The sequence below is a fragment of the Laccaria bicolor genome, genomic scaffold (genome assembly GCF_000143565.1).
Source record: "Laccaria bicolor S238N-H82 LACBIscaffold_69 genomic scaffold, whole genome shotgun sequence".
NCBI lineage: Eukaryota > Fungi > Basidiomycota > Agaricomycetes > Agaricales > Hydnangiaceae > Laccaria > Laccaria bicolor.
Window position 1 is genome coordinate 164302 of NW_001889940.1, and position 21373 is coordinate 185674.

General features: G+C 48.1%; 8 protein-coding genes across 8 annotated transcripts; 4 read left to right on the forward strand and 4 right to left on the reverse strand.

The window, feature by feature from the left end:
- Positions 1 to 3903: 3903 nt before the first annotated feature.
- Positions 3904 to 4623, reverse strand: MISSP16.6 (ectomycorrhiza-regulated small secreted protein). Its single transcript, XM_001889581.1, has 3 exons — positions 4348 to 4623; positions 4149 to 4292; positions 3904 to 4092 (listed from the first exon to the last, which is right to left on the reverse strand). The coding sequence occupies exons 1-3, from the start codon at positions 4591 to 4593 to the stop codon at positions 4015 to 4017; spliced, it is 468 nt and encodes a 155-aa protein (XP_001889616.1). The 5' UTR covers positions 4594 to 4623; the 3' UTR covers positions 3904 to 4014.
- Positions 4624 to 6907: 2284 nt separating this feature from the next.
- LACBIDRAFT_315283 (uncharacterized protein) lies at positions 6908 to 7288 on the reverse strand (the record flags this gene model as incomplete). The annotated part of the gene is made up of 1 exon (XM_001889582.1): positions 6908 to 7288. One exon carries the CDS (start codon positions 7286 to 7288, stop codon positions 6908 to 6910), a length of 381 nt encoding a protein of 126 aa, XP_001889617.1.
- A 1962-nt stretch (positions 7289 to 9250) lies between these two features.
- On the forward strand, positions 9251 to 9580 carry LACBIDRAFT_315284 (uncharacterized protein; the record flags this gene model as incomplete). Its single annotated transcript, XM_001889543.1, has 3 exons — positions 9251 to 9254; positions 9313 to 9404; positions 9455 to 9580. The coding sequence occupies 3 exons, from the start codon at positions 9251 to 9253 to the stop codon at positions 9578 to 9580; spliced, it is 222 nt and encodes a 73-aa protein (XP_001889578.1).
- A 1181-nt stretch (positions 9581 to 10761) lies between these two features.
- On the forward strand, positions 10762 to 12715 carry LACBIDRAFT_315285 (uncharacterized protein; the record flags this gene model as incomplete). The annotated part of the gene is made up of 2 exons (XM_001889544.1): positions 10762 to 12321; positions 12374 to 12715. The coding sequence occupies 2 exons, from the start codon at positions 10762 to 10764 to the stop codon at positions 12713 to 12715; spliced, it is 1902 nt and encodes a 633-aa protein (XP_001889579.1).
- Positions 12716 to 14350: 1635 nt separating this feature from the next.
- On the forward strand, positions 14351 to 14551 carry LACBIDRAFT_315287 (uncharacterized protein; the record flags this gene model as incomplete). Its single annotated transcript, XM_001889545.1, has 1 exon — positions 14351 to 14551. One exon carries the CDS (start codon positions 14351 to 14353, stop codon positions 14549 to 14551), a length of 201 nt encoding a protein of 66 aa, XP_001889580.1.
- Positions 14552 to 16945: 2394 nt separating this feature from the next.
- On the forward strand, positions 16946 to 17884 carry LACBIDRAFT_315289 (uncharacterized protein; the record flags this gene model as incomplete). Its single annotated transcript, XM_001889546.1, has 7 exons — positions 16946 to 17003; positions 17052 to 17096; positions 17191 to 17204; positions 17264 to 17323; positions 17391 to 17545; positions 17598 to 17618; positions 17671 to 17884. The coding sequence occupies 7 exons, from the start codon at positions 16946 to 16948 to the stop codon at positions 17873 to 17875; spliced, it is 558 nt and encodes a 185-aa protein (XP_001889581.1). The 3' UTR covers positions 17876 to 17884.
- A 43-nt stretch (positions 17885 to 17927) lies between these two features.
- On the reverse strand, positions 17928 to 18398 carry LACBIDRAFT_315290 (uncharacterized protein; the record flags this gene model as incomplete). Its single annotated transcript, XM_001889583.1, has 2 exons — positions 17928 to 18125; positions 18180 to 18398. The coding sequence occupies 2 exons, from the start codon at positions 18396 to 18398 to the stop codon at positions 17928 to 17930; spliced, it is 417 nt and encodes a 138-aa protein (XP_001889618.1).
- Positions 18399 to 19465: 1067 nt separating this feature from the next.
- On the reverse strand, positions 19466 to 21128 carry LACBIDRAFT_315291 (uncharacterized protein; the record flags this gene model as incomplete). The annotated part of the gene is made up of 12 exons (XM_001889584.1): positions 19466 to 19631; positions 19680 to 19705; positions 19761 to 19801; positions 19852 to 19878; positions 19933 to 19980; positions 20033 to 20071; positions 20126 to 20224; positions 20286 to 20417; positions 20474 to 20506; positions 20554 to 20613; positions 20670 to 20822; positions 20939 to 21128. 12 exons carry the CDS (start codon positions 21126 to 21128, stop codon positions 19466 to 19468), a joined length of 1014 nt encoding a protein of 337 aa, XP_001889619.1.
- Between the last annotated feature and the right edge of the window lie 245 nt (positions 21129 to 21373).

Sequence of the window (21373 nt, forward strand, 5' to 3'; positions counted from 1 at the left end):
TCTTGTGGCGTTTTCGCGTCTGACAGTGGGTACATACTGCAAACGTTGGTGCGGTCTTCTTTCGTCCGGAATAGGAGAAAAGGCATTTCCGTTGAATATTCGTTCATCATGACCTCATTTAGCTGGTCGAATGATTCGCCAGCTGTAACCTTTATTTTTAGATGCATCCTCACTATGTGCGCCAAGCTCTGAGCTCAGCAAAGTAAGCTTCGTTCTTGCTATCTAGCGAGTGTCAAGTGATTTATATGAACGGACCTTCCATACCCCTAACACAAACAACCTCACGCTTCCTCGAATTCTATCGCACAAGCGTGGAAATGAAGTTTACGATCATGATATACTGTACTAATCCAATCAATTCGTCGCACCCTGTGACCTGTGACCGACGCGACGAAATTTTGGTTTCGTCGCGTCACCGGGGAAGGTGTGACTGCCTGAAAATTTCGTCGAAATGTTGGAGTAGCCCTCTGTACATAGATAAATTTAAATAGTTCAGATAACTTCGCTAGAGAGACTTAGAGGGGGAAAAATCGATTTCTAATGAAAAAGGACCCCCAATTTTGCTTATTTTCCGACTGACCTGGTGGTTTCGTCGCTGGCCCCTGTGACCTGTGACCCCTTAGAATTTCGTCGATTTCGGACCCCCTGTGACGCGTGACCGACGAATTGATTGGATTAGTACAGTATAAAAGCCCGAATAAAGCCTTCGATTCTTTCGTCCAGCGGGCAGCCCACGAAGATCATAGTCTCCTTCCCAAGCCGATTGTTTCTATCGCTTCTGGACAGAGGGCGTATCCCGTAAGCCTTGATTCTTGAATGAATTGGCAATCAACCTGACCGTTCTTTGTGATCGTCGTAGTGGGTAATTGAAGAGCAATCTGGGCTTTACACCATCAAAGCTGCCGGTGCTCGGAGTTCGACTCGCCCGCAGATGATTTCAAGAAATTGGAAATACTTACTCACCTCCGAATTTCATCCTCTTTGGAAAGATGAGAAGCAAAGAAAAGCTTTGGGAGAATTTCTCTCCCGAATTATGGAAACGACGCGCACACGTGACAGAACTGGCTGACTAGAGGCGAGTTTTCGATCTCGCCCTTCTTCCTTAACTACCACCATCTTCTCTGTTTTTTCTTCTCCTTTTCTAGCCTCCCCCCTCCTCGCTGTTCTCTTTGTCCTCAAGACACTATACCCTAACGACATAACGCCTATTTAACGACATCTTTACCTAATCCTCGACGACGACCACATGAAGAACTTTTACGCCCACAATCTATTCGCTCTCGCCCTCGCCGTTCCAGCCACCATCGCCCAGCAACAGGCACCCCAACCACCCCAACCCGCTCATCATGGAGTTCCAGGCACTTTTGAGATCCTCGGTAAGAGTCTCGTCAACGCACAGCAGGTCAGTAACTCGACGGTGCATGCAAACACGCCTTTACTCAATTCCGCGTAGATGTTTCTTGGATCTTTCGATAAGGTCTATATCACCGACAGAGCTGAGAGCAATCCCGGTCAGATCAATGGTCATCCTGCTTGGGCGCAAGGTCAGCCACCTTTTTTGCGCGCATACACTATCTGACCTCGCGCTAGAATGGGATCTCCGCAATAATGACCAGCACGCCATGGAGGTTGTGACCAACTCGTTTTGCGCGGTACGCTCTTTGGTCATTTGGTTTGCGTGTGTGTGGCTGATGCTTTCTTTAGGGTGGTGGCGTGATGGGAGACGGGACTTGGTCCATCGTCGGTGGGAATCAAGCTGTGACGTATGGCGGGATGACGGCTGATCGCCAGGATGGAGGAGGGCCATACAATGATCTCGATGGCCGCAACTCGTGAGTCTATCATCTTATCAAGTCGGTCTGTTCTGATCAAGGCCTGTCATAGTGTTCGTCTGCTCTCTAAAGGTCCTGATGGCAATATGCAGTGGTCCATCTCGCCTACTGCGATTGATCAAAGATGGTACCCCACAGTGTGAGTACTCGTTAGACACTCCAATGGGATTACTGACCGGCCTCGTAGGGAGACTCTTGAGGATGGAAGCTTCATTATCGTACGTCGCTCCGTTAATTGTAATTTATTCCAGCTGATATCTCCATCCAGATCGGTGGTTGCAGGACCGGAGGATTCGTCAACGACCCAGGACAGAACAACCCCACGTACGAGTTCTACCCATCCAGAGGCCAACCCTTCCGCTCCCCTTTCCTTGAAAACACCCTCCCGACCAACCTCTTCCCGCTCACCTGGCTCCTTCCCTCTGGAAAGCTGCTGATACAATCTAACTGGCAAACCATCCTAATGGATTACAAGACAGCGGTACGGACCTATCCTGCTAGCGCTGGCACCACCATGATGCCTCTTACTCCGAACAACAATTACACGGCGACTATCATGTTTTGTGGCGGTTCCAACGTTCCAACTGACCAGTAAGCTCCTTTCCGCGTTCACGGCACTGGGCGTCCCTAAGGTGAACGATTTAGGTGGCGCGCCCCTGGCTTCAACGCGAGGAGACCCCGACTTCTGCTTCGTGCGTCCAGATCACCCCCGACGTTGCAGGAAAATACCGAGATGTAGAACCCCTCCCGGAGCCGCGTGTGCTCACAAGCTTGATCCTCCTCCCCGATCAAACAGTCTTGGCTCTCAATGGTGCGCGAAAGGGTACGTGTACGCGTTGAGGGCTCTCATCGTCAACGCTGATCTGCTATATATAGGCACTGCTGGCTACGGAAACGATACTTGGGCTGTCGGCTAGTCGTATGCGGACGATCCGGTTCTGACCCCGCTCATCTACGATCCCAAGGCAGTAGCAGGAAAACAATGGTCGAGCGATGGTTTTTCTCCCAGTACCGTTGCTAGGATGTATCATTCGTCGGCAACCCTCCTTCCTGACGGTGATTATTAGAATCGTTTCCTTTGGAGTTCTCCGACTGATTTTTTTTCAGGCTCGGTATTCATCTCTGGTTCAAATCCCAACTCTGATTGGTCCGATCTTCCCGAGCTGCGATACCCGTCCGAACATCGCACCGAGCGCTTCTTCCCCAAGTATTATAACATGAGGCGTCCTCAGCCCAAAGGTCTGATCGCTCAGTTTTCGTATGGTGGGCCATCTTTCGATATCAGCTTGGATTCCGCCGATCTGTTCGGCGACGTCGCCAATGTGGTTGGGGCCACGGTCGTCCTTATCAAAACCGGATTTTCGACCCACGCTATTGTACGTGCTTCTCTCTTTGATTCTGATATAATTGCTAACACACCCTGTCACACAAGAACATGGGCCAACGTCTCCTTCAGCTCCAATCTACCTACACCGGGTTCAGCAACAACACTGCCGTTCTCCATGTCGCACAGCTCCCTCCTAACCCTGCCATCATCGCCCCCGGCCCCGCGTGGTTGTTCGTCGTTGTCAACGGCGTCCCTTCCGTCGGCGTTCAGGTGATGCTCGGCTCCGGGAAGATTGAGACACAGCCTACATTGCCTGCAACGATCCTGCGTGATTCCTCGATGGTCAAGGCGGTGGACGACGATGTGACCTCTTCGGCAAATAACGGCACCAAGGCTAGCGCTGGGGTCCGCATGTGCGTAGGGGATGGTGGGCTTCTTCTTGCGTGGCTGGTGGTCGGTTTTGCGCTCTTGCTGGGATGGTCGGCCAAGCCTCTTTTACAGCGTTGAGGTATACGGACTATTTATTTCATTCTTTTGATTTACCTTACTTCACGACTAATATTTTACGGCCACGATTATGATTAGATGACTACATTATTACTATTTATCGACTGCATATACCATACCAGGAGACTTTCTATTACTACATTATTCTCTACTATTGAATTAGTGACCCTGCCAGTCAGCACCTTTTGAGAAGTGGCTGTTGTTGAGGAGGTTGAAAGGAACTTGCGCCACGTACTGTAGTTGGTGAACTTCCGGATTCAACACACCCAGACACTATGGCATATATACATCATTTACTATCACAAATACCGAAGCACCGTCCAGATTGCTCTTCAAAACACTCAAAATCTACTTATGAACGCAGTTTGCGTCCGAGCATCCGTTACTATCTGCGACTACACACTTCCAAGAATAGACAGCAGCAAACTATACAAAAAAAATCTGTGAGCTTGATCATGTGGAAGGAATTCAAAGGTACTGACGCTCGTCATGTCATTCCAGCCATCATAGTCGACGCAAGCTTCGCAATTGTTGGCGGTGCACGAGTCCGTGGTGTACAGGAAGCAAACGTCCCCTTGATTGGCGAAAGACGAGAAGAGATTGGTTTGGAAATGGTCTGGGACGGCCTATGATATTTATACAGTGAGATTCTGACGGATAAAAATGAAAATCTTGACTTACGTTACAAGTCCCTACTGCGGCTTCGTAGGCATAACAATTACCAGTGCGGGAGGTTCCGTCGCACAGAATAATGGCGCTTTGACCGGGAGGAAGAGGATCACGGGGAAGCAGATTCAATAGCTCACGCTTGGTAGCTTCGTCGACGGTCGCGAGGGATCGAGCTCGGACGACGGAAGAGGCAAGCGCGTTCAAGACGGTGAACGTGTTCAAGGAAAGAGCAAGGCTGATGAGGGGAAGGAGTTTCATTGTGTGTATGCACGAGAATTCGAGTTGGTGTTTGGGGCTTGGAGAGTTTGGGGGTGCGTCGCCTTGATTTTATACCTGTAGAGCCTGCTAAGTATTTGTACCCTTTTCCAGTTGTGCGGGGTGTTGAGTTTGATAAATATCTTGGTTGGGATTTAGACAGCTCCGTGCATGAATTGATATTTGCTAAAAAAAGGGTATCGTACGTCAGAGTCACTGCCTTATTATCCAAATGGGTGGTTCACATTACCAGGGAGGAGGAGGCAAACAGGAATTCATTTTGCCATCGTCATCGCAGGCTCAAATTTTTGATACGAACAAAGGGAACCGCGGATTGGTTACCATCTGGCTGATTTAATGGAAAGGTAGCGAATAAGATTCTTGTCTCGAGTCCACTGTCGGTCCGGAATGCATCTACGGCGCTGGAGATTAAAGCGCAAGTTGGGCAAAAGCGTGTCCAAAATGCGTGGAGACGTGTAGGCAGCAGTGGCAATCAGAATTTCGAGCATGGGCAGTCACCTGGACTTTGTTAAAATATTGTCCGGCGCAGCGTCGCCGGTTGTGTGAATTCGACGTACTCCTTTATCATTCACGTTGCATTCCCATCTCCACAGTCATACACGCCAAGAACTTGCCAAGACCAGGACGCTACTGAAGGTATCGATTTTTATCGCTTCTTCACAGGTTATCAATAGACCCAGCATCACAACGGATGGGCATGAAGACTGGGTTTGGAGCTAAATCTAAAAGGTTACTTCATGCACGACCTTGCCTTTCAGATTCTTCTTAGCCGCGCCCAGATGGTCCGAGGTCCCGTAGAGTAGGGTTCCGCTTTGGGGCGACTGGCGACGACGACGAGGCGGTGTGGAGACATAGATGCTATGCGATAACGGGATGAAGGTGCGATGACGAGGGAAAGTGGTCGCAAAAACAACTGTCGACTACCTCTGAGCGCTGGGCAAGAATGCTGTCTATGTTGTTCCAGTAACACGCATCCGTTGATATATCCTCCTTGAAGAGACGGGGAGAGCCGATATCTGTCATAGTGGGGAGCTACGAATGTCGAGGCGACAGCTAGTGAGAGGCGACGACGAAGTTGCGTTGGGAAGGAGGAAGGGGTTAACTAGAGAACGATTGGTAAGTGCCCTTCAGCCGTGCCTTTCCAGCTGACATACCTATACCCTCCTTCTCGCACCGGCGCTCGAGGTTTCACGTGAAATACAGTCAGTTCCAAGTAATACCCGCAACGACAGACGAGCTTGATGACAGAGGCGAAAGTAGCGTAACCCTGGGGACTAGAACCAAATATTATATGCCAGTTCCTGCATGCCGCGTTGTTTGCGTGAGTAAAGAAGAATGGTAATACCAAAGACCTACTAGTATTCACATTCTTAATTGGCGTTCATCATGTGGTTAATCTCAAGGGGGTGCCGGCCCGGGAATCCCGTACCGGGACCCGGTTAGTTAGTCCAGCCGCAGGCTGTGAAAAAAAAAAAAAGGATGCCTTGGGCAGAAGGCCTTCAATCATCAAGTTGAGTACCTTGCAGCATAATATGGTAACTACAGAATGTACTGGGAGGAATACAGCTCCAATAGAGGCCATCAAGCACCGTGATATAAGATATTCATTAATTCCTGCCATATTTGGGCATTTTTTTGACATTACTTGAATTACCGTTGACCAACAATATCCTAAAATCTACAGTATGTCTAACATTGGTTTCACACATTCTATGTATCACACCATTGAGATGGAGCCACCTGCCCTTGATGCGGAGGGCTTCGCAATCTGTGGTAGCTGTGTATCCTCATCAAATCCTCATATGCAAACAAGGTGTGCGAGACACACTGGGTAAGTACATTGTATTATGAGAACTGAGTGATTTTCCAACTCACGTTATTTGCCTAGTTCCATCTAAAATGTGTGGAACATGTGCAAGCACCCCGGAATTTTGCCTGCATGACTTGTGCAAGACACAGGGGAAGCACTCACAAATGATGTCATATTACTATATATAGACATGTTCCTGATTACGTTAGTTAGTTAGTCCATCTCAAGTTGCCTTAAAAAAAAAATCGACCCCGGGTCTTTTTTTTCAATGCTGGCACCCCCTTGGTTAATCTCTCTGAAGAGGAGGCGATAAGCATTAAGTTGAGGAAGGAGAGAAAAGAAAACATGTGTTGGAAATTGAGGATGAACTATATTATGTACGAGTTTCTACAGTCCTTATATACCTAATTACTATGTATCTACCATATTCTAGTGTTATCTTCATACTCGGGATTACTAAGTTAATAGTCCAATATTACTAATTAATTAAGTGCAAGAATGTACTGGCAAATGCCGGATTGTACTATTCCAACAACGTGCCTTCCATAGATGAGGTGCCGCTCTCGGTATATAGGGCCAACCACTCGCCATCGTTTCTGACGGCGACGAGCACCCAACAAGCGAAGGGCTGCTATATGTGGCCCGGTGGTCCGTCTGTCCAGTGTAGCCCTGAATGTGAAGGGCGCAGTTCTGCTGGAGAAATAGATCAGAAACGGGTCTAGTGCCAGTGAGACGGGGGGCAGAAATCACTACACCCTCGCATGCATATTTGTTCCCCGCCGAGTCTGTGGCTGGTGGTTTCAAAACCTTCCAGGTATTCCCCGTTCTAAAGCAGTCTGTGAAGTCAAGCTGAAGACGTAGCCGCATCCTGTCGTTAGGCGTGATTCGGCTTTGTAGCCCTATAGCCTATCAGGAAAACATGAGGGTTGTCTTTGGGGATCTTTGGGGTCTTTGGAAAGACCTAAAGACTCCAAAGACATAAAGACTGCACATCTTTCGGGAGACAGGTACATTTTCTTTCAAAGACATGGTCATCTTTGAGGGACCATCGACAATCTTTCAAAGATGAACACAGAGCTTTGTGAAGACCGTCTTTGGCTTCATAAGATATCTTTACATGTCTTTCACTCATGCTTATCATACCACAGATGCACTAAAATTAATCTTATTCAAGCAACGTATAAACAGTAGATACCACGACGTCTGAGATATGAACCATCTCCATCTCTCCCTCTATCCAATCCGTCATGCCCCTACACACCACTTCCTTGTCAGTGCGCCCAGGAGCCTGTTTGTGATACTGGTGACAGCGATTGGACATTCATGTAGGTAATAGGTCTGTAAATCAATGAGCAATTGGGGTTTCGGAAAACGGACAGAGAATAGAAATATGCACCCTCAAATACTCGAGTGGACGGTAGGTTTATGGGGCATGCAGGCTTGCCACCGTTCTGAGCAGGAAGAACGAAAGATATTACACAGACTAGAAGAACTGATTCAGTCTTATTCAACTACTACCGGAACAAGGCAACTCACACAGTGCCTGAGGGTACGCCAACGCCAAATCAGGGCACATCACTCCTCCACCTTGTGTCAAAGCGTGATTGTCCAGTGTAGGGTTCCGCCACTCCCGTCGGCAGCACTGACTGATGATGCTGATGGTCCTTTGGTTGATCTGGAGCGGGCTCTAGGTGATTCTCAGAGGGTGATGATGACCCCGGCTGTGAGGAGCGCAAGGAGAACAAGGACGTGGTGCCAGTGCCCCTGATGACGCGGAAATTTCTGCGCAGGGTGTGGCTTGATACAAAGGAAGCGAGGGGGTTCGGAGAGCTGGAACAAGTGTGGTGAGAGGGATAATGGTGCGGTGACTTACGGAGGGCGAGGAAGTTGGGAGGGATGGAGTGCTACTGATGAGACTTAGTAGGGTGCAAGGACGTGTGAATGAGATGTACGGGTTAAGTGAACTTGCAGCTGTAGGTGGAAACGTCAGGAAGACAGGCATAGCTGATGTCAAAAGAGAGAACGTGAAGGGAGAAACACACGCACCCAAGCCCGAAGCCCATAACAAAGCAGGTAAACGTGAGGTTCGTGACTGTTTGTTGAATAGGAGCGTTTTTGTAGGCCCGACCATATCACCGGTGACGATGGAGCTTCCAACGGCAGCAGTGAGACGGAGAGAAGAGGTCGTAATAGTAAAAAGCCAGAGGACGATAAGCCAAAGCTGTCGAATGAAAAGACAGCGAGCGTACCACTTGTGTCTCGAGCCTCCAGAGACATTGTCCAAAAGGGGGAGATAGTTCGGTTCCCCGTAGTTTAGGTTTTTAGGTCTTCTCCATCCTCAGCCTTGAGAGTGCGTCATCAATACATTTTCAGACGAATGGTGGGGCGAGAGGAAGTGTGTGTATGGGTGATGATCGATGGGGGATCAATAAACTTCCAAAAATCAACAGGCGATCACATGATGTGCGGAGTCTGAACTAACTTCGATAGTACAGTCTAAGTACAAACCTCAAGTCAAGAGGGCTCAGGGATCTGAATGCCAGACCAGGGGTAGGGTAGGTAGGTCAGCCATAGGCCGAAAAAAAGATTTTTGGAACCCTCTATAAGATAGTCCTAAATTGGGTTTCCAAGGTGATTTACAGTATTCCTGCATCCAAAATATCATTGTATAGTACATTATCTTGACTGGATATTATATTTCATTATATCTGGCCCAATTTCTGGCTTCAAAATTGTTTTTCACAGTCTAATCTTCATCAAATTTTTGTCTAATGTTTTAATCAATCACAATTTACTGACAAAACAGTTAGAGACCAGTTCTTGACACCAATGGGTATGCTGTGTGACCTGATTTCAAAACTCGAATCATCTTGATGCTTTTGACACATCAGACACTCTAAACAGATGCCTGTGCAGTGTGGTATTGTACTCAGGATGCAATGGCTTGGTAAAATGTAAAAGGGTTGGATGTGAGACTCAACAGGTGAGTATCAGTCTTGCACAAGTTAATCACTACACTCACTTATTTTTTAGTACCACCTACAATGTGTTGCATTGGAGATAGCCCCACGAAATTGGGTATGCGAAGCCTTAGAGGATCAGAGCAATCATGATGATGATGTCATATTGCCATATATAGACATGTGCCTGATTACGTAGGTAGGTAGGTCAAGCACACAGGGCCTTACAAAAAAATTCAACCCCAGCTACTTTTTTAAATTCTTGAACCCCCTTGTGTACATCAGTGTATTTGTGTATTTGGCAAGTGGAAGAATTGAGTTGGTCAGAAATCAAAATCCTGCCGTGGAGTTCCCGCCAACACTACCCATGTGTTGGTACGCTTCCCTCTTTTACAACTTTTCTTCAATGTCGAAACATGTGAACCGAATGATGCACCTGTGCAAAGATTACTCTCTTGAGTAAGTACTTAGTTTACTCGGTTCTTCGACTTCCTTTGGAAAAAGCTGATCGTGGATGATGAAATTCGCTATGTCAAACACACCAACCAGTACCACACCGCTCATTTGTCATTCAGAATTAAAATTTCAAATGCAGAAGCTTACAGTTGCCTCCAGCTTATCAGTAGTATCATCACTTGGTTTTTGTCGGGTTCATTATTGGTGCAATGCTGTGCATTTACTTCACCCTATTTCTTAACCCAACTACGTCCTCACCTCTTGCGAATTTTCAGACGATTTCTTCTGCACCGATCATTTGAGTAGAGACTTGAAATCCATCAAAGTAGTGGGTGCGCATCATCGCGATCTTTGTTGTCTCGCCTTCATGTGTCATATGTTAGTTTGGGTATGCCTCGCCGTTGATCAGGTGCGGTCGATGGCTGTGACTGCGGGTGCTTGGCAAAGCTTAGTAGTTGCATGGGGAAACCCAACAAATTTCTTTGGCCCTTCTGTGTTTCCTGTCTTTACCGTACCACTCACCGGGATAGGCGAGTCTTCTATTTAATTGATCCTTCGACGTACTGACCTCGCCATCAATAGAATCCTGCATTGTTCAGATCTTTTTTGCCTGGTGAGTCCTCATAAAACCTCATTTCCACCCATAACCTCCAACATCAAAGGACCTTCCTTGGACCTGAACCACGTGGCACCCCGACTAGGACCCTGAAAAATTTTGGGCGACTCGTCGACTGCAACATGCAATTCTGGCCTACATACAGCTTTTTAAAAGTTTTATACCATTGTCAAACCAGCTAATAACACTCTCAGAGCATGTCTGGGACTGGAGTGAAGGCCAAAGGCCAGGCTCCACCACAAAAAGGTAAAGTGACAACCACTCGACAAGGTTGAACATCCAAACCAGAAGTACAGGAACGAGCGAAAATGAGAGCTGCGGGCTCAGCAGAGATAGACAAAGATGAACAAGAAATAGGCGACTCAGAAAAGGGGAGGTCTTACCTCGAAGATAAACTGCTCCTCATTCCACAAAATGCACCGCTCACCCTAGGTGCACTTGCTATGGCACTCTGTCAGATAGCGGCTTTGCCAGGAGTAGCCCTCCCTGCGATCAACACAGTCTGTGCGGTCACTTTTCTGCTAAGGGATGTCGAATTAGGGGCGGTGGCAGAGGACATCAGGGACATTGCCATCACACAGTTCACTGAGTTGACCAGCGACTTGAGAGAGTTCACAGAGGGGCTGAGGGTGAAGGTCATGGAGGAGCTGGAGAAAAAGATGGAGGTACTGACAGAGAAAACAGTGGAATTGGCAGAGGTGGTGGAAAAGGTGACACAGCAGGCAGGGAACACAGCCAGCTCGCCTTACAGGGATGCGCTGATTAGGGCGACCTCTGGGGCCCCCTTAAATGCTAACCCTAGGCTGGCCGCAAAAGAAAGCATAAGACAAGGACAATCTTTGGTCAACCTACCCAGGGAATCAAGACTACGGGATTGCACCAACCTGGTTCTAGTGGGCAAGTTTTCAGAGGCCATGGGTAGGGCGACAGCTCTACAGCACAAAGTCAGATCGGCGTTGAAGCTCCAGAACGGTGGAATCTTGATAGAAATGGCTACTGACGAAGGCGTGGCATGGCTGGCAACGAAGCCCAACGCGGAATCTTTCCTGCGAGAGCTAGGGGAGACAGAAGCCTCGTTCAAGACGAGGTCATACAACATCATCGCCTACTACGTGCCCTTGAACCTGGATACTAACAGTGAAAAGGATAGAAGGGAGATCAAGGAGGCTAACAACTTCCCAAAGGGCGCCATAATGAAGCTGAGGTGGATCAAGCCCCCTGCTCGAAGGCGGACTGATCAACGTTTTGCCCACGTCTTCGTCACCTTCTCAGATGCGGACTCAGCAAATTGGGCGATAGTAAATGGGTTATCAATATGCAACAAAAGGGTGTCAGCGGCTAAGAGCAGGAAGGAGCCTATCCGATGCCTCAAATGTCAAGGATGGGACCACATTGCGGCGGAGTGCGTCGTCAGCAGGGACGTAAACATATGCGGCACATGTGGGGCAAGGGACCATTGGACGAGCAAGTGCGAACAGCAGGGGACAGTCTTCTGTACTTCATGCAAGACAGATGACCACACCAGCTGGGACCACAACTGTCCAACGTTCCTCCAGAAGATCGAGGATCTCAATGCCAGGGACCCAGCTAATGACTTATCCTTCTTTCCAGCTAGGGAGTCATGGACGTGGGTGCCGTTCTATCCATTGCACAGCCAGCGTGTCCCACCGGCGGAGATACAGGTCAACGACGCACAAGCAGGCTCCCAGAAGACCAGATACAGACAAACACAACTAGGTTTCGAGCCCACAGTCCCAGGTGGAAGACCTTACACCAGGGCGCCAAGGGCACGCCAACATTCGAAGACCCCAGTAGCTGAGTCTCTTCCCCCCATCTTTCCTAATCCAGAGTCCCCTTTCGCCCCCCCAGCACAGAGCAGCAGCTCGACCCCTACTGACAGCTCCCCTCCCATAGCTATAGCCCATGTCTGAACCACCAGAATCCTCGATAACAAGACTACAAATCCTGCAAATCAATCTCAACAAATCATCCAAGGTGCACCTAGAATTATACAACAAATTGTCGAGGAAAGACTGGGACATCATACTAGTACAAGAACCTCACGTGACGGCCATGGGTAACATCAGGACACCAAACGGATATGTAATGGTCGCCCCAGTGGACCGATACAAGGATGGAGCACCAGCGACTAAGGCAGTAACATGGGTCAGCTCAGATTTGGCGACAAACTCGTGGAAGATCCTGAACGTACCGGGCACCAACAACATCACCACCATACAGCTGGCAGGAATATACGGATGACTCACTATCATCAACATCTACAATGACTGCACACACTCAAGAACGCTAAGGGTGGTCCGTGAGTTCTTACGCACAAACCACGCCGAGGTTTGATTGAGGGAGGACGACCACCTGATATGGGCTGGAGGCTTCAACAGACACCACCCAATGTGGGACAATGAGTTGGATGATAGGCTCTTCACGCCTAGGGCGCTGGACGACGCGGGCAAGCTAATAGAACTTCTAGCTGACCTGAACCTCAAGATGGCCCTCCCGAAGGGACAGCCGATGCTGGAGCACATGGTCACCAAGAAGTTCTCCTGCCCCGACAACATCTGGTGCACAGAAGACATATATGACCTAGTGATTCACTGCGAGGTCGACCCCTCAATCAGGCTGCCAGCCACTGACCATTTCCCCCTAGCGACTTACATGACTCTACCACAGGAGTGCATAACCCCCAAGGTATCATACAACTTTAGGGCTGTGGACTGGGAAGATTTCCAGGAAAACCTCGCCATTCGCCTGCTCGAGATACCGCCCCCCCAGCGACTACGATCAGATCAGCAATTCCAAGAAGCAGCTGAGAACCTAACAGCGGTACTTCAGGACATGATCCGGACCAGAGTCCCAGAAAACACCCCGTCCTCTTTTTCGAAGAGGTGGTGGAACAACAGCCTTAGCTTAAAGAAAACAAGGATGAAGAAGCTAAGTTGTTTAGCTTACAAGCTTAGGGCACTACCAGATCACATCACACATATAGAACTGAGGGCAGCCAGAAATGAGTATGGGGATGCAATAATTGACGCCAAACGACAACACTGGGAAGACTTCCTTGAGAACGTGGCCGAACAGGACCTATGGATGGCCAACAGATACCTCAAAGAGCCAACAGGGGACGGAGGCAAATCACGGGTCCCAACGCTCAAGGTAGCCGATGAAGGCACACACAGTCTCTTACAGGAAATCAACACAAATGAAGGCAAGGCGAGGGCCCTGGCCCATGTCTTCTTCCCGAAGAAACCGGACGCCTCAAGGGTTCCTGAAAACTATAACTACCCCGACCCACTCCCCTCGCCATCGCCCATCACCTCAGAACAGATCAAACGTCAGATCAAGAGACTCTCACCCTTCAAGGTGAGCGGCCCTGATGAAATCCCCAATGTAGTCCTGCAAAAGTGTCTCAGGCAGTTGCTAGACTACCTGATTCATTTATACAGGGGAGTATTCACGCTGAGAACTTACTTTCCAGGGTGGCGCGAGTTTACGACAGCAGTGCTGAGGAAGCCAGGCAAACCAAGCTACGAAGTGCCAAAGGCCTATCAGCTGATCGCCCTCCTGTGTACAATTCCCAAGGTACTGACAGCCATTGTAGCAGAAGATATAGCCCATTTGGTGGAGAAGAACACTTTGCTACCTGACACTCACTTTGGAGGACGCCCTGGCTGCACCACGACAGATGCCATACACTACCTGGTTGACAAGGTCAAATCAGCGTGGGGTAAGAAGAAGGTCACTTCAATACTTTTCCTAGATGTCGAAGGGGCCTTCCCGAATGCGGTCACTGACAGGTTGATACATAACTTGAAAAAGCGGTGAATCCCAGCTGCCTACATCAAGTTCATCGAGCGGCTACTAGAAGGACGGAGGACCAAGATGAAATTCAATGACTTCATTTCAGAATACATCGACATCATGAATGGCATAGGACAAGGCGACCCTATATCAATGCTCTTATACGTAATCTACAACGCAGACCTGCTGGAAGCTCTACATAGGTTGGACGAAGATGCCATCGGCTATGTGGACGACGCCCTAGTGATCTTGACAGCGAAAACTTTCAAGGAGATGACCTGAGCGCTGAAAAGGTTCATGGAGAGAAGAGAAGGAGGACTCAACTGGGCAAAGGACCACAATTTGAAGTTCGAGATCAGCAAAATTGCCATAATGCATTGTCAGCCAGGACCAAGAAAGCCAACGGATCATCTGCGCCTGGTGCTTCTGTTGGAGGGGAAGGTAATCACGGAGGTGGCGAGTTACAAGTATCTGGGAGTGCATGTCGACAGCCAGTTGAGGTGGAGGACACAGGAGAATGAAGCGATGGCTAAGGCCACAGCATATATCCTCATGTTTCGCAGACTAACTCAGACCAGTTTAGGTATTCGGCCCAGGCTCATGCAGAGGCTATATGTCTCAGTGGCCATCCCCAAGATGACCTATGCATTGGACACCTGGTTTGTACCTCCGCACAAGAAGGAGGGCAAGCAGAGGAATACAGGTTCAGTTAGGTCACAACGATCCATGGGCAAGATACAGCGGATAGCCATGTTGGCAATTACAGGAGGACTGCGGACATCGCCCAACGATCTTTTGGATGCTCACGCCGGAGTCCTGCCAGTAAACCTGATGCTTGAACGCATCTGTCATGCGGCGACCGTCCGAGCCATGACTCTTCCAAGGGGTCATCCCATACGAGCCATGGTCCAAGGGTATAGTAAGGCCCCAGCTAAAACTCACCTTACCCCACTACAGAAGTTGATAGAGCTCTACAAGCTCAAGCCACAACGTTTTGAGACAATCATGCCAGACCCATGCCCACCGACCTACAAAAGGCCTTTCATGGCGACGATTGCGGAGTCCAAGGAGGAAAAGAAGGACAAGTCCGACATCAGAGTGTACACAGATGGGTCAGGGTACAAGGGGAACATAGGAGCCACTGCCGTACTTTACAGGAAAGGGTTTGTGGAGCCTGTGAAGATTCTACGCTACCACCTGGGATCGCTCAAGAAACATACCACGTATGAGGGTGAGGCTGTAGGGTCCATACTCGCAGCATGGTTGCTTCAAGGGCAGCCAGAGGTTGGGAAGGCGGCGATCACGAGCTACTCAGACAGTCAAGCCTTTATCAGAGCAACAGGAGCGAGGAAGTTGGGGCCAGGGCAATACCTGGTCCTGGAGTACATGAGGCTAACTGAGCTAATGGATAACGGCACTGACAACCCCAGCATAACAGGTATGGACAAATTCGCCCTGAAGTGGATCGCAGCGCACAAGGGAGTAGTAGGCAATGAAAGGGTGGACGAAGAGGCAAAGAGAGCAGCACAGGGGGAATCGAGTCCCCCTGAGGAACTTCCACCAATCCTTTGCAAGCATCTACCGCTCAGCGCAGCGGCAGTCAAACAGGAGTATGCGGAGGTACAGAAGGTCAGATGGTTGGAGTCATGGAAAGCATCACCACACTACGCAAGGTTTCAACACGTCGACGTGGGATTCCCTTTCAACAAGTTCCGAAACATCAGCAACAGGCTGTCAAGATCGCAGATGAGCTTGCTAATACAGATACGTACAGGACACATCCCCCTTAATGGATATCTCTACCGCATCAAGAAATCACGGAACTGGCGGTGCGACTCCTGTTGGGGTGCCGCTCGCCTGTGGATTACAGAAACAGTCATTCACTACTTCTTCGAGTGTCAAGTGTATGTGACAGAAAGATTTGACATGGACAGGGCATTAGGGCGACATTCTAGAGACCTAAAGGGGATACTGGAGGACTTCAACAGAATCAAGGAGCTGTTGAAGTATGTGGGGAGGACAGCCAGGTTCAGAACGACGCTAGGAGATGCAATAGGTGACGTGTCTCATCTAGAGACTGAGGAAGCCTGACAGGAAGCACTTCCTATTTCTATATAGGAACTAACGACGTCAATGCAAGTCTCGACAGCCAAGCTGGCCCCAGGCAGCAGGTTCGCCCAAACATATACCCCCCTCTCTCTACCCCCCTCATCTCCACCACTCTACCCGCTTCTCAGCCTGCGGACCTCAAGCACAAGTAACATAACGGCAGACTCACATGCAAGCAGGAAACTCAAGCACACAGCAAAAACATGATGTTCTCTTTTTCCCTGACCATGCTCGTCCCATCGGCTGTACCTGTCTTTCAAGATTGGGTACTTAGAAGACGAAACATCACACTAGATGGATTGCACAGATAGGCAAATGACGAGACTACCCCGCCCACGTTTTTAGATGCACCCCAAAACGGTGTTTCCATGCCAGGCTGTGTGGGGGAAGAATCGCCGCAGGCGTGCCTCCACCAGTGCATGGGGTGATCTTAAGGGGGTCAGGCACATATGGCATTAGGGGCCTTAGGTAGTCTACCGAGTTGTAAAGTCTGACATGGGGCTCTGCCCCGCTAGACGCTAATTTGACATTAAAAAAAAAAAACCTCCAACATCCTTCTGGGCAAATATGGACCCTGAAAAGAAGGTTCATAATCTATCAAATTATTTCAAGCATCATCTGTTTGGTTAACAGCCTTCCCTGGTTTATTTTACATCCATTGACCTTTTTATAGGTGGCGAGTATGCAACTAGTGGCTGTGATTGCCTGTGGAGTAGCTGTACGTGGTTCAGAATAACTTCACAGCAAAAATTTCATTGTTTGATAATAGTGCACTCAATCTGCAAGCTTGATCAACTGACAGTTTACTTTAGACATTTCAGCTGAGGTACGTTCCCTTTTGCCATACCTCGACATGCTTGAATTGCTCAACCTTCCCCACAAAAGCTTTGGTTATGGGGGACCTTGATCTGTGATTTCATCATCGTCGCAACTATGACATTTCTGGTACTCCCATTCTCCTTGGTGTAATTTAAACTAATTCAAATTCTTTCTGTTTCTCTGGCTCGTACAGGCAAAATTAGAATCCTCGTTCAAGCCAACAAAGTGTATCATTGATCGTCTCATTATTGTAACTTTAGAGACCAGCGCCGTCACTCTGATCGCGACTCTCGTTCAACTAATTTTATATTTAAGATCTCCGGCAGATTCACTCAACCGAGTTGGCATGTAAGTCAAGCAATAAACTTGGTGTAAACACTACTGACGTCTAATCTTCCAGAATCTACATTCTGGGGGGCTTGTAAGTTGTTTTTGAGCTGTGATTGTCTTTTAAGAGATGCTGATTCGAACAGGTATTCCAACGTGCTCCTTACCGTTCTGAATAGCCGGAAACGTGCTCGGCTAGTTGAAACAAGTCAAACGATCAGCCTCAAATTTTCTCAGCAAAGTACTACGCCGCCTCCGTCATCCACATTCGAGGAAGCCCCAAGCAGCGAAGTAGCAATTAAAAAACGAAAAGACGAGGAAAGCCCTGTCAAATCCGAAAGCTCACCTTGACGTTGAGTCGAGGTCCATCTTTGAGGCCTACTTAATCCACCTGGAAGCCATATTATAATATTCTCTTTCCCAATACATGCACCAACACGTTTGCTTTCTTGTTAAGAGGAAGAGATATGGGCTTGGGTATACAGATGGGAGACGTCAGCGGGAGAGTGTGGATGTATAAATGAAGAGTATAAGCCAAGACAAGATGGGCTCGACGTAGAAGCATGGGTGAATCCAGTTCGCAAATGGGTATGACCGGCAGCTGTCAAACGCAGTCAGTTTATGCCTTGAAACCCAAGCCAGCAAAACCACGCACCTGACGAACACGTACGCGCCATGCCTCTGACACCTCAGCTTCCTCAACAGCAAGACCAACTTTACCCCCAAGCTGCAATTTCGCATGAATGGCAGCATCTAGTATAGTTTCCCATAACTCCCAGAGTTGAGGGAGGCGGGTCAGTGGAGGAGAGGGAGGCATGAAACTAGCACGCTCGTCAACATCGAAAGCGTGGAGTTCGTTTTTGTAAGGAGACATTCACTTTAGATAGAAATGAGGGAGGACGTAAAAGGAGTCGCTCTCTTTACATAGTTCTGCTGTCGGGTCTTACCCGGCTGACCAGTCCCTGTCAACGCGACATTTTGGATCTGGAATCGTCAGGCAAGTAAGTAGCCCATCTTGTAGATAAGTTCGTTTCTTACTGAGTATACATCTAAAACCGAGATGTTGATGTTGCTGAAATGTGGGCGTCAATTTCAAGAAAGGACATTGACAGTGTAAAAACGCGTCAACACGTGACAGGACACATCTCGTCATCATTCGCAAACATCTGTCAACATCATTTCATCAAGAACCGCGACCGTACGACTTCCCAACATCTGGCCTAATGGCATCGTGGCGCATACCTTCGCAGGTCTATGAATAAGTAATTTAACGAGGTCACTCGTACATCCGACTCCAACTCACGCGTGGGCATTCTAAAAAATTAATATAAGGTATTGTAATAGATTCCATCCGCTCCAAAAATCGGACATCGCCGCAGAAGCAAAAATAGAGCGCTATACCTCACAACCGATACGCCGCATCAACCACTGCTCAAATAGGGAGACTACAAAGATCCATTCACACCATCTTAAATATTCCAGCTCACGGACGATCTCGACGGGTCGAATGGCTCAAAATTTACATACTTGTCGCCATACTCATGTCCCTGATGTGTTAAAGTTCCGAATTCCAAAGGACCGGGGTAAAAATGTAAACTCTGTCTTTCGTAAAATTTTATTTAATTTGAATAATGTTGGATTTCAGTGCGACGACGGAATCCAAGATTGTTCACGGCACTGAATTCACAACTCGATGAACATACCCGCCAACCTTACACGCCCACGGTTAAAAACGAATATCGAATGACGTCGTTTGGATTTAAGGTATTTACATGAAAGCTGTCTCGCTGCAAGGCATATGGAGAACAAATATATGTTCTTCGGTCTAGGATTAAAAATATGTATTCTACGTTCTAGATGTTGCGCCGGATTACACTACCTGTGCATTAATCCAAAAGCTTGAACAGGCGGGTGGTTCATTCCCGGATATATGAAAGCGTATTATGCTCTCCATCGTTTCCTGAATCGGTTTTCTGGTTTGCTAGCATCCAGGTCAACGTGTAGGTCTGTAAGACCATCGGTATACGATGGTTGTTGCCTTTTTATGCATTCTCGAATATGAAGCACGACCCTACTCGTCAACAGTGAATGGAGCACGCGTTCCACACTTGGCTTCTTCAGTCATTTCGCACGTAAAGGCAGAACATAAACGTACTTAGAAATAACTGCGAAATAGTTCGTCTGCAGAAATTTGGTTGTGAGTTTGGTCAGACGAAGACGCAATGTATAGGCTTACAGAGAGCGCGCACATGAATACGACGTTGACTATTGAAAGAGCTTTTGCTCCGTTAGCACACAACGAATGCGTTGTGCCGACCATCGCTTACCAAAAAGGTAGATATACATTATTATCCCTATTTTTGAAGGAAATTTAGCTACATCTCTTCGAGTGAAATTCAATATCTTACCGTCGCGATATATGACATGATACAGATCAACATTCCCTCCTCGCCGATCTGAAAGGGCAGCTTATGGGCAAGGGGAAATTAGATAATGTATGGGTCTTACAGGAAGCAATTCCAGGAATTATCATCAAGACCAGTATTACTGGGATACAATTAGTTGCGGATGCCTTACACCAATGTAGAAATCAATGCTTACCAGCTTCGTAAATCATCAATACAACCCAATCCAAATACACGATGTGATTTGCGCTGGTGAGAAAGCAACCTACAAATTCTGGATATGGCTTTGTACTGACTTCACATGGGGTGTCAATTGCGGTGAGATGACGGTTAAATATGACAGATGGTGGACACACATTGCAGGTCGCGAAGGAAGATTCTCGTCACATATATCTCCGCCATAGTTGTGAGCGTAATTAGGGATATCAGAGAGACACCCAGACGCAGATCTCGTTTCCATACTGCCCATGCGCGCAGGGACAAGATTACTAGGAACAGCCACCATTAAGCACATCACATAGTATAAAACGAAGAGAATTCGCACCTTCGGACAAAATCATGCCAAAAACCATCAACCCTACGATACAATGAGCCAAACGACCACGTCTTCAAGAGAATGCATACCTCCTCGTATCGTTTCAACGATATGGCAACCATACGGGTCGATATTAATCGCCAATTGGTCTAGAAAAGAAAGTAGTGAAATATTGTAAAGCGAGAGAGGTATTCCATGTACTCACGAGTTAGACAGAAAAAAATCGAATCACAGAAAGGCAGGTATCGCTGAAGCATATAAAGCACTTTCATAAACCCCCAGGGCGATGACCACATAAACTCAATCTCCATCCCCAACGTCAGTGAGCAGTCATATACCAACAACATCGCCGCCGCAACTGCGAAGACTCATCAGCTTTAGAAGCTCGAAATCGTCCTACGCGGCTTACCATCGAATGACTGTTCTTCTTTCGTTTGAGGGGAAGGAGGACTTTATAGACATATAGATACGCACCGTAGCAAGTCGTTTTGCAGCCACATAATTTATGAGCGGAGCGAGCGTCGCCATGTCTAAGCCTTAAGGTGATGCGGAATCGGGAGCGCGAGGGCGGAGAATGGGTTCCGTTCAGTACCTTGACATGATATAGCTTGTCAGAAGAAGTGGGTACCGGAATCAAAAACTGCAAACATTGCCATGTGTCCATTATTTTTGACGCTGGGAGACGCTGTGATGATCAAGGGCCGAGGTGCCAATCCCAGACTCAACGTCATCATGTTCAGTCATGTCACCACCCCTTCACCTTCAAGTTAATTCTGCATAATTTGAATCGTGAAGTGGGAGAAACATGGACTCACTTTTGTTCTGTTTCTTTGGCAAAAACCGATGCAATGAGAGATGATACGCGCCGAAGCCACTGAGCCCATGCATGCCGATTCGGGATGACTAAAG

What these genes read in the sequence shown, in the direction of transcription:
- MISSP16.6 (XM_001889581.1), bottom strand. Translation starts at nt 4,593, where the DNA reads ATGAAACTCCTTCCCCTCATCAGCCTTGCTCTTTCCTTGAACACGTTC. An exon ending in CCGCAGTAGGGACTTGTAAC is followed by an intron (nt 4,293 to 4,347) that starts GTAAGTCAAGAT and finishes TAAATATCATAG; the next exon opens with GCCGTCCCAGACCATTTCCA. An exon ending in GCTGGAATGACATGACGAGC is followed by an intron (nt 4,093 to 4,148) that starts GTCAGTACCTTT and finishes TTTTTTGTATAG; the next exon opens with TTTGCTGCTGTCTATTCTTG.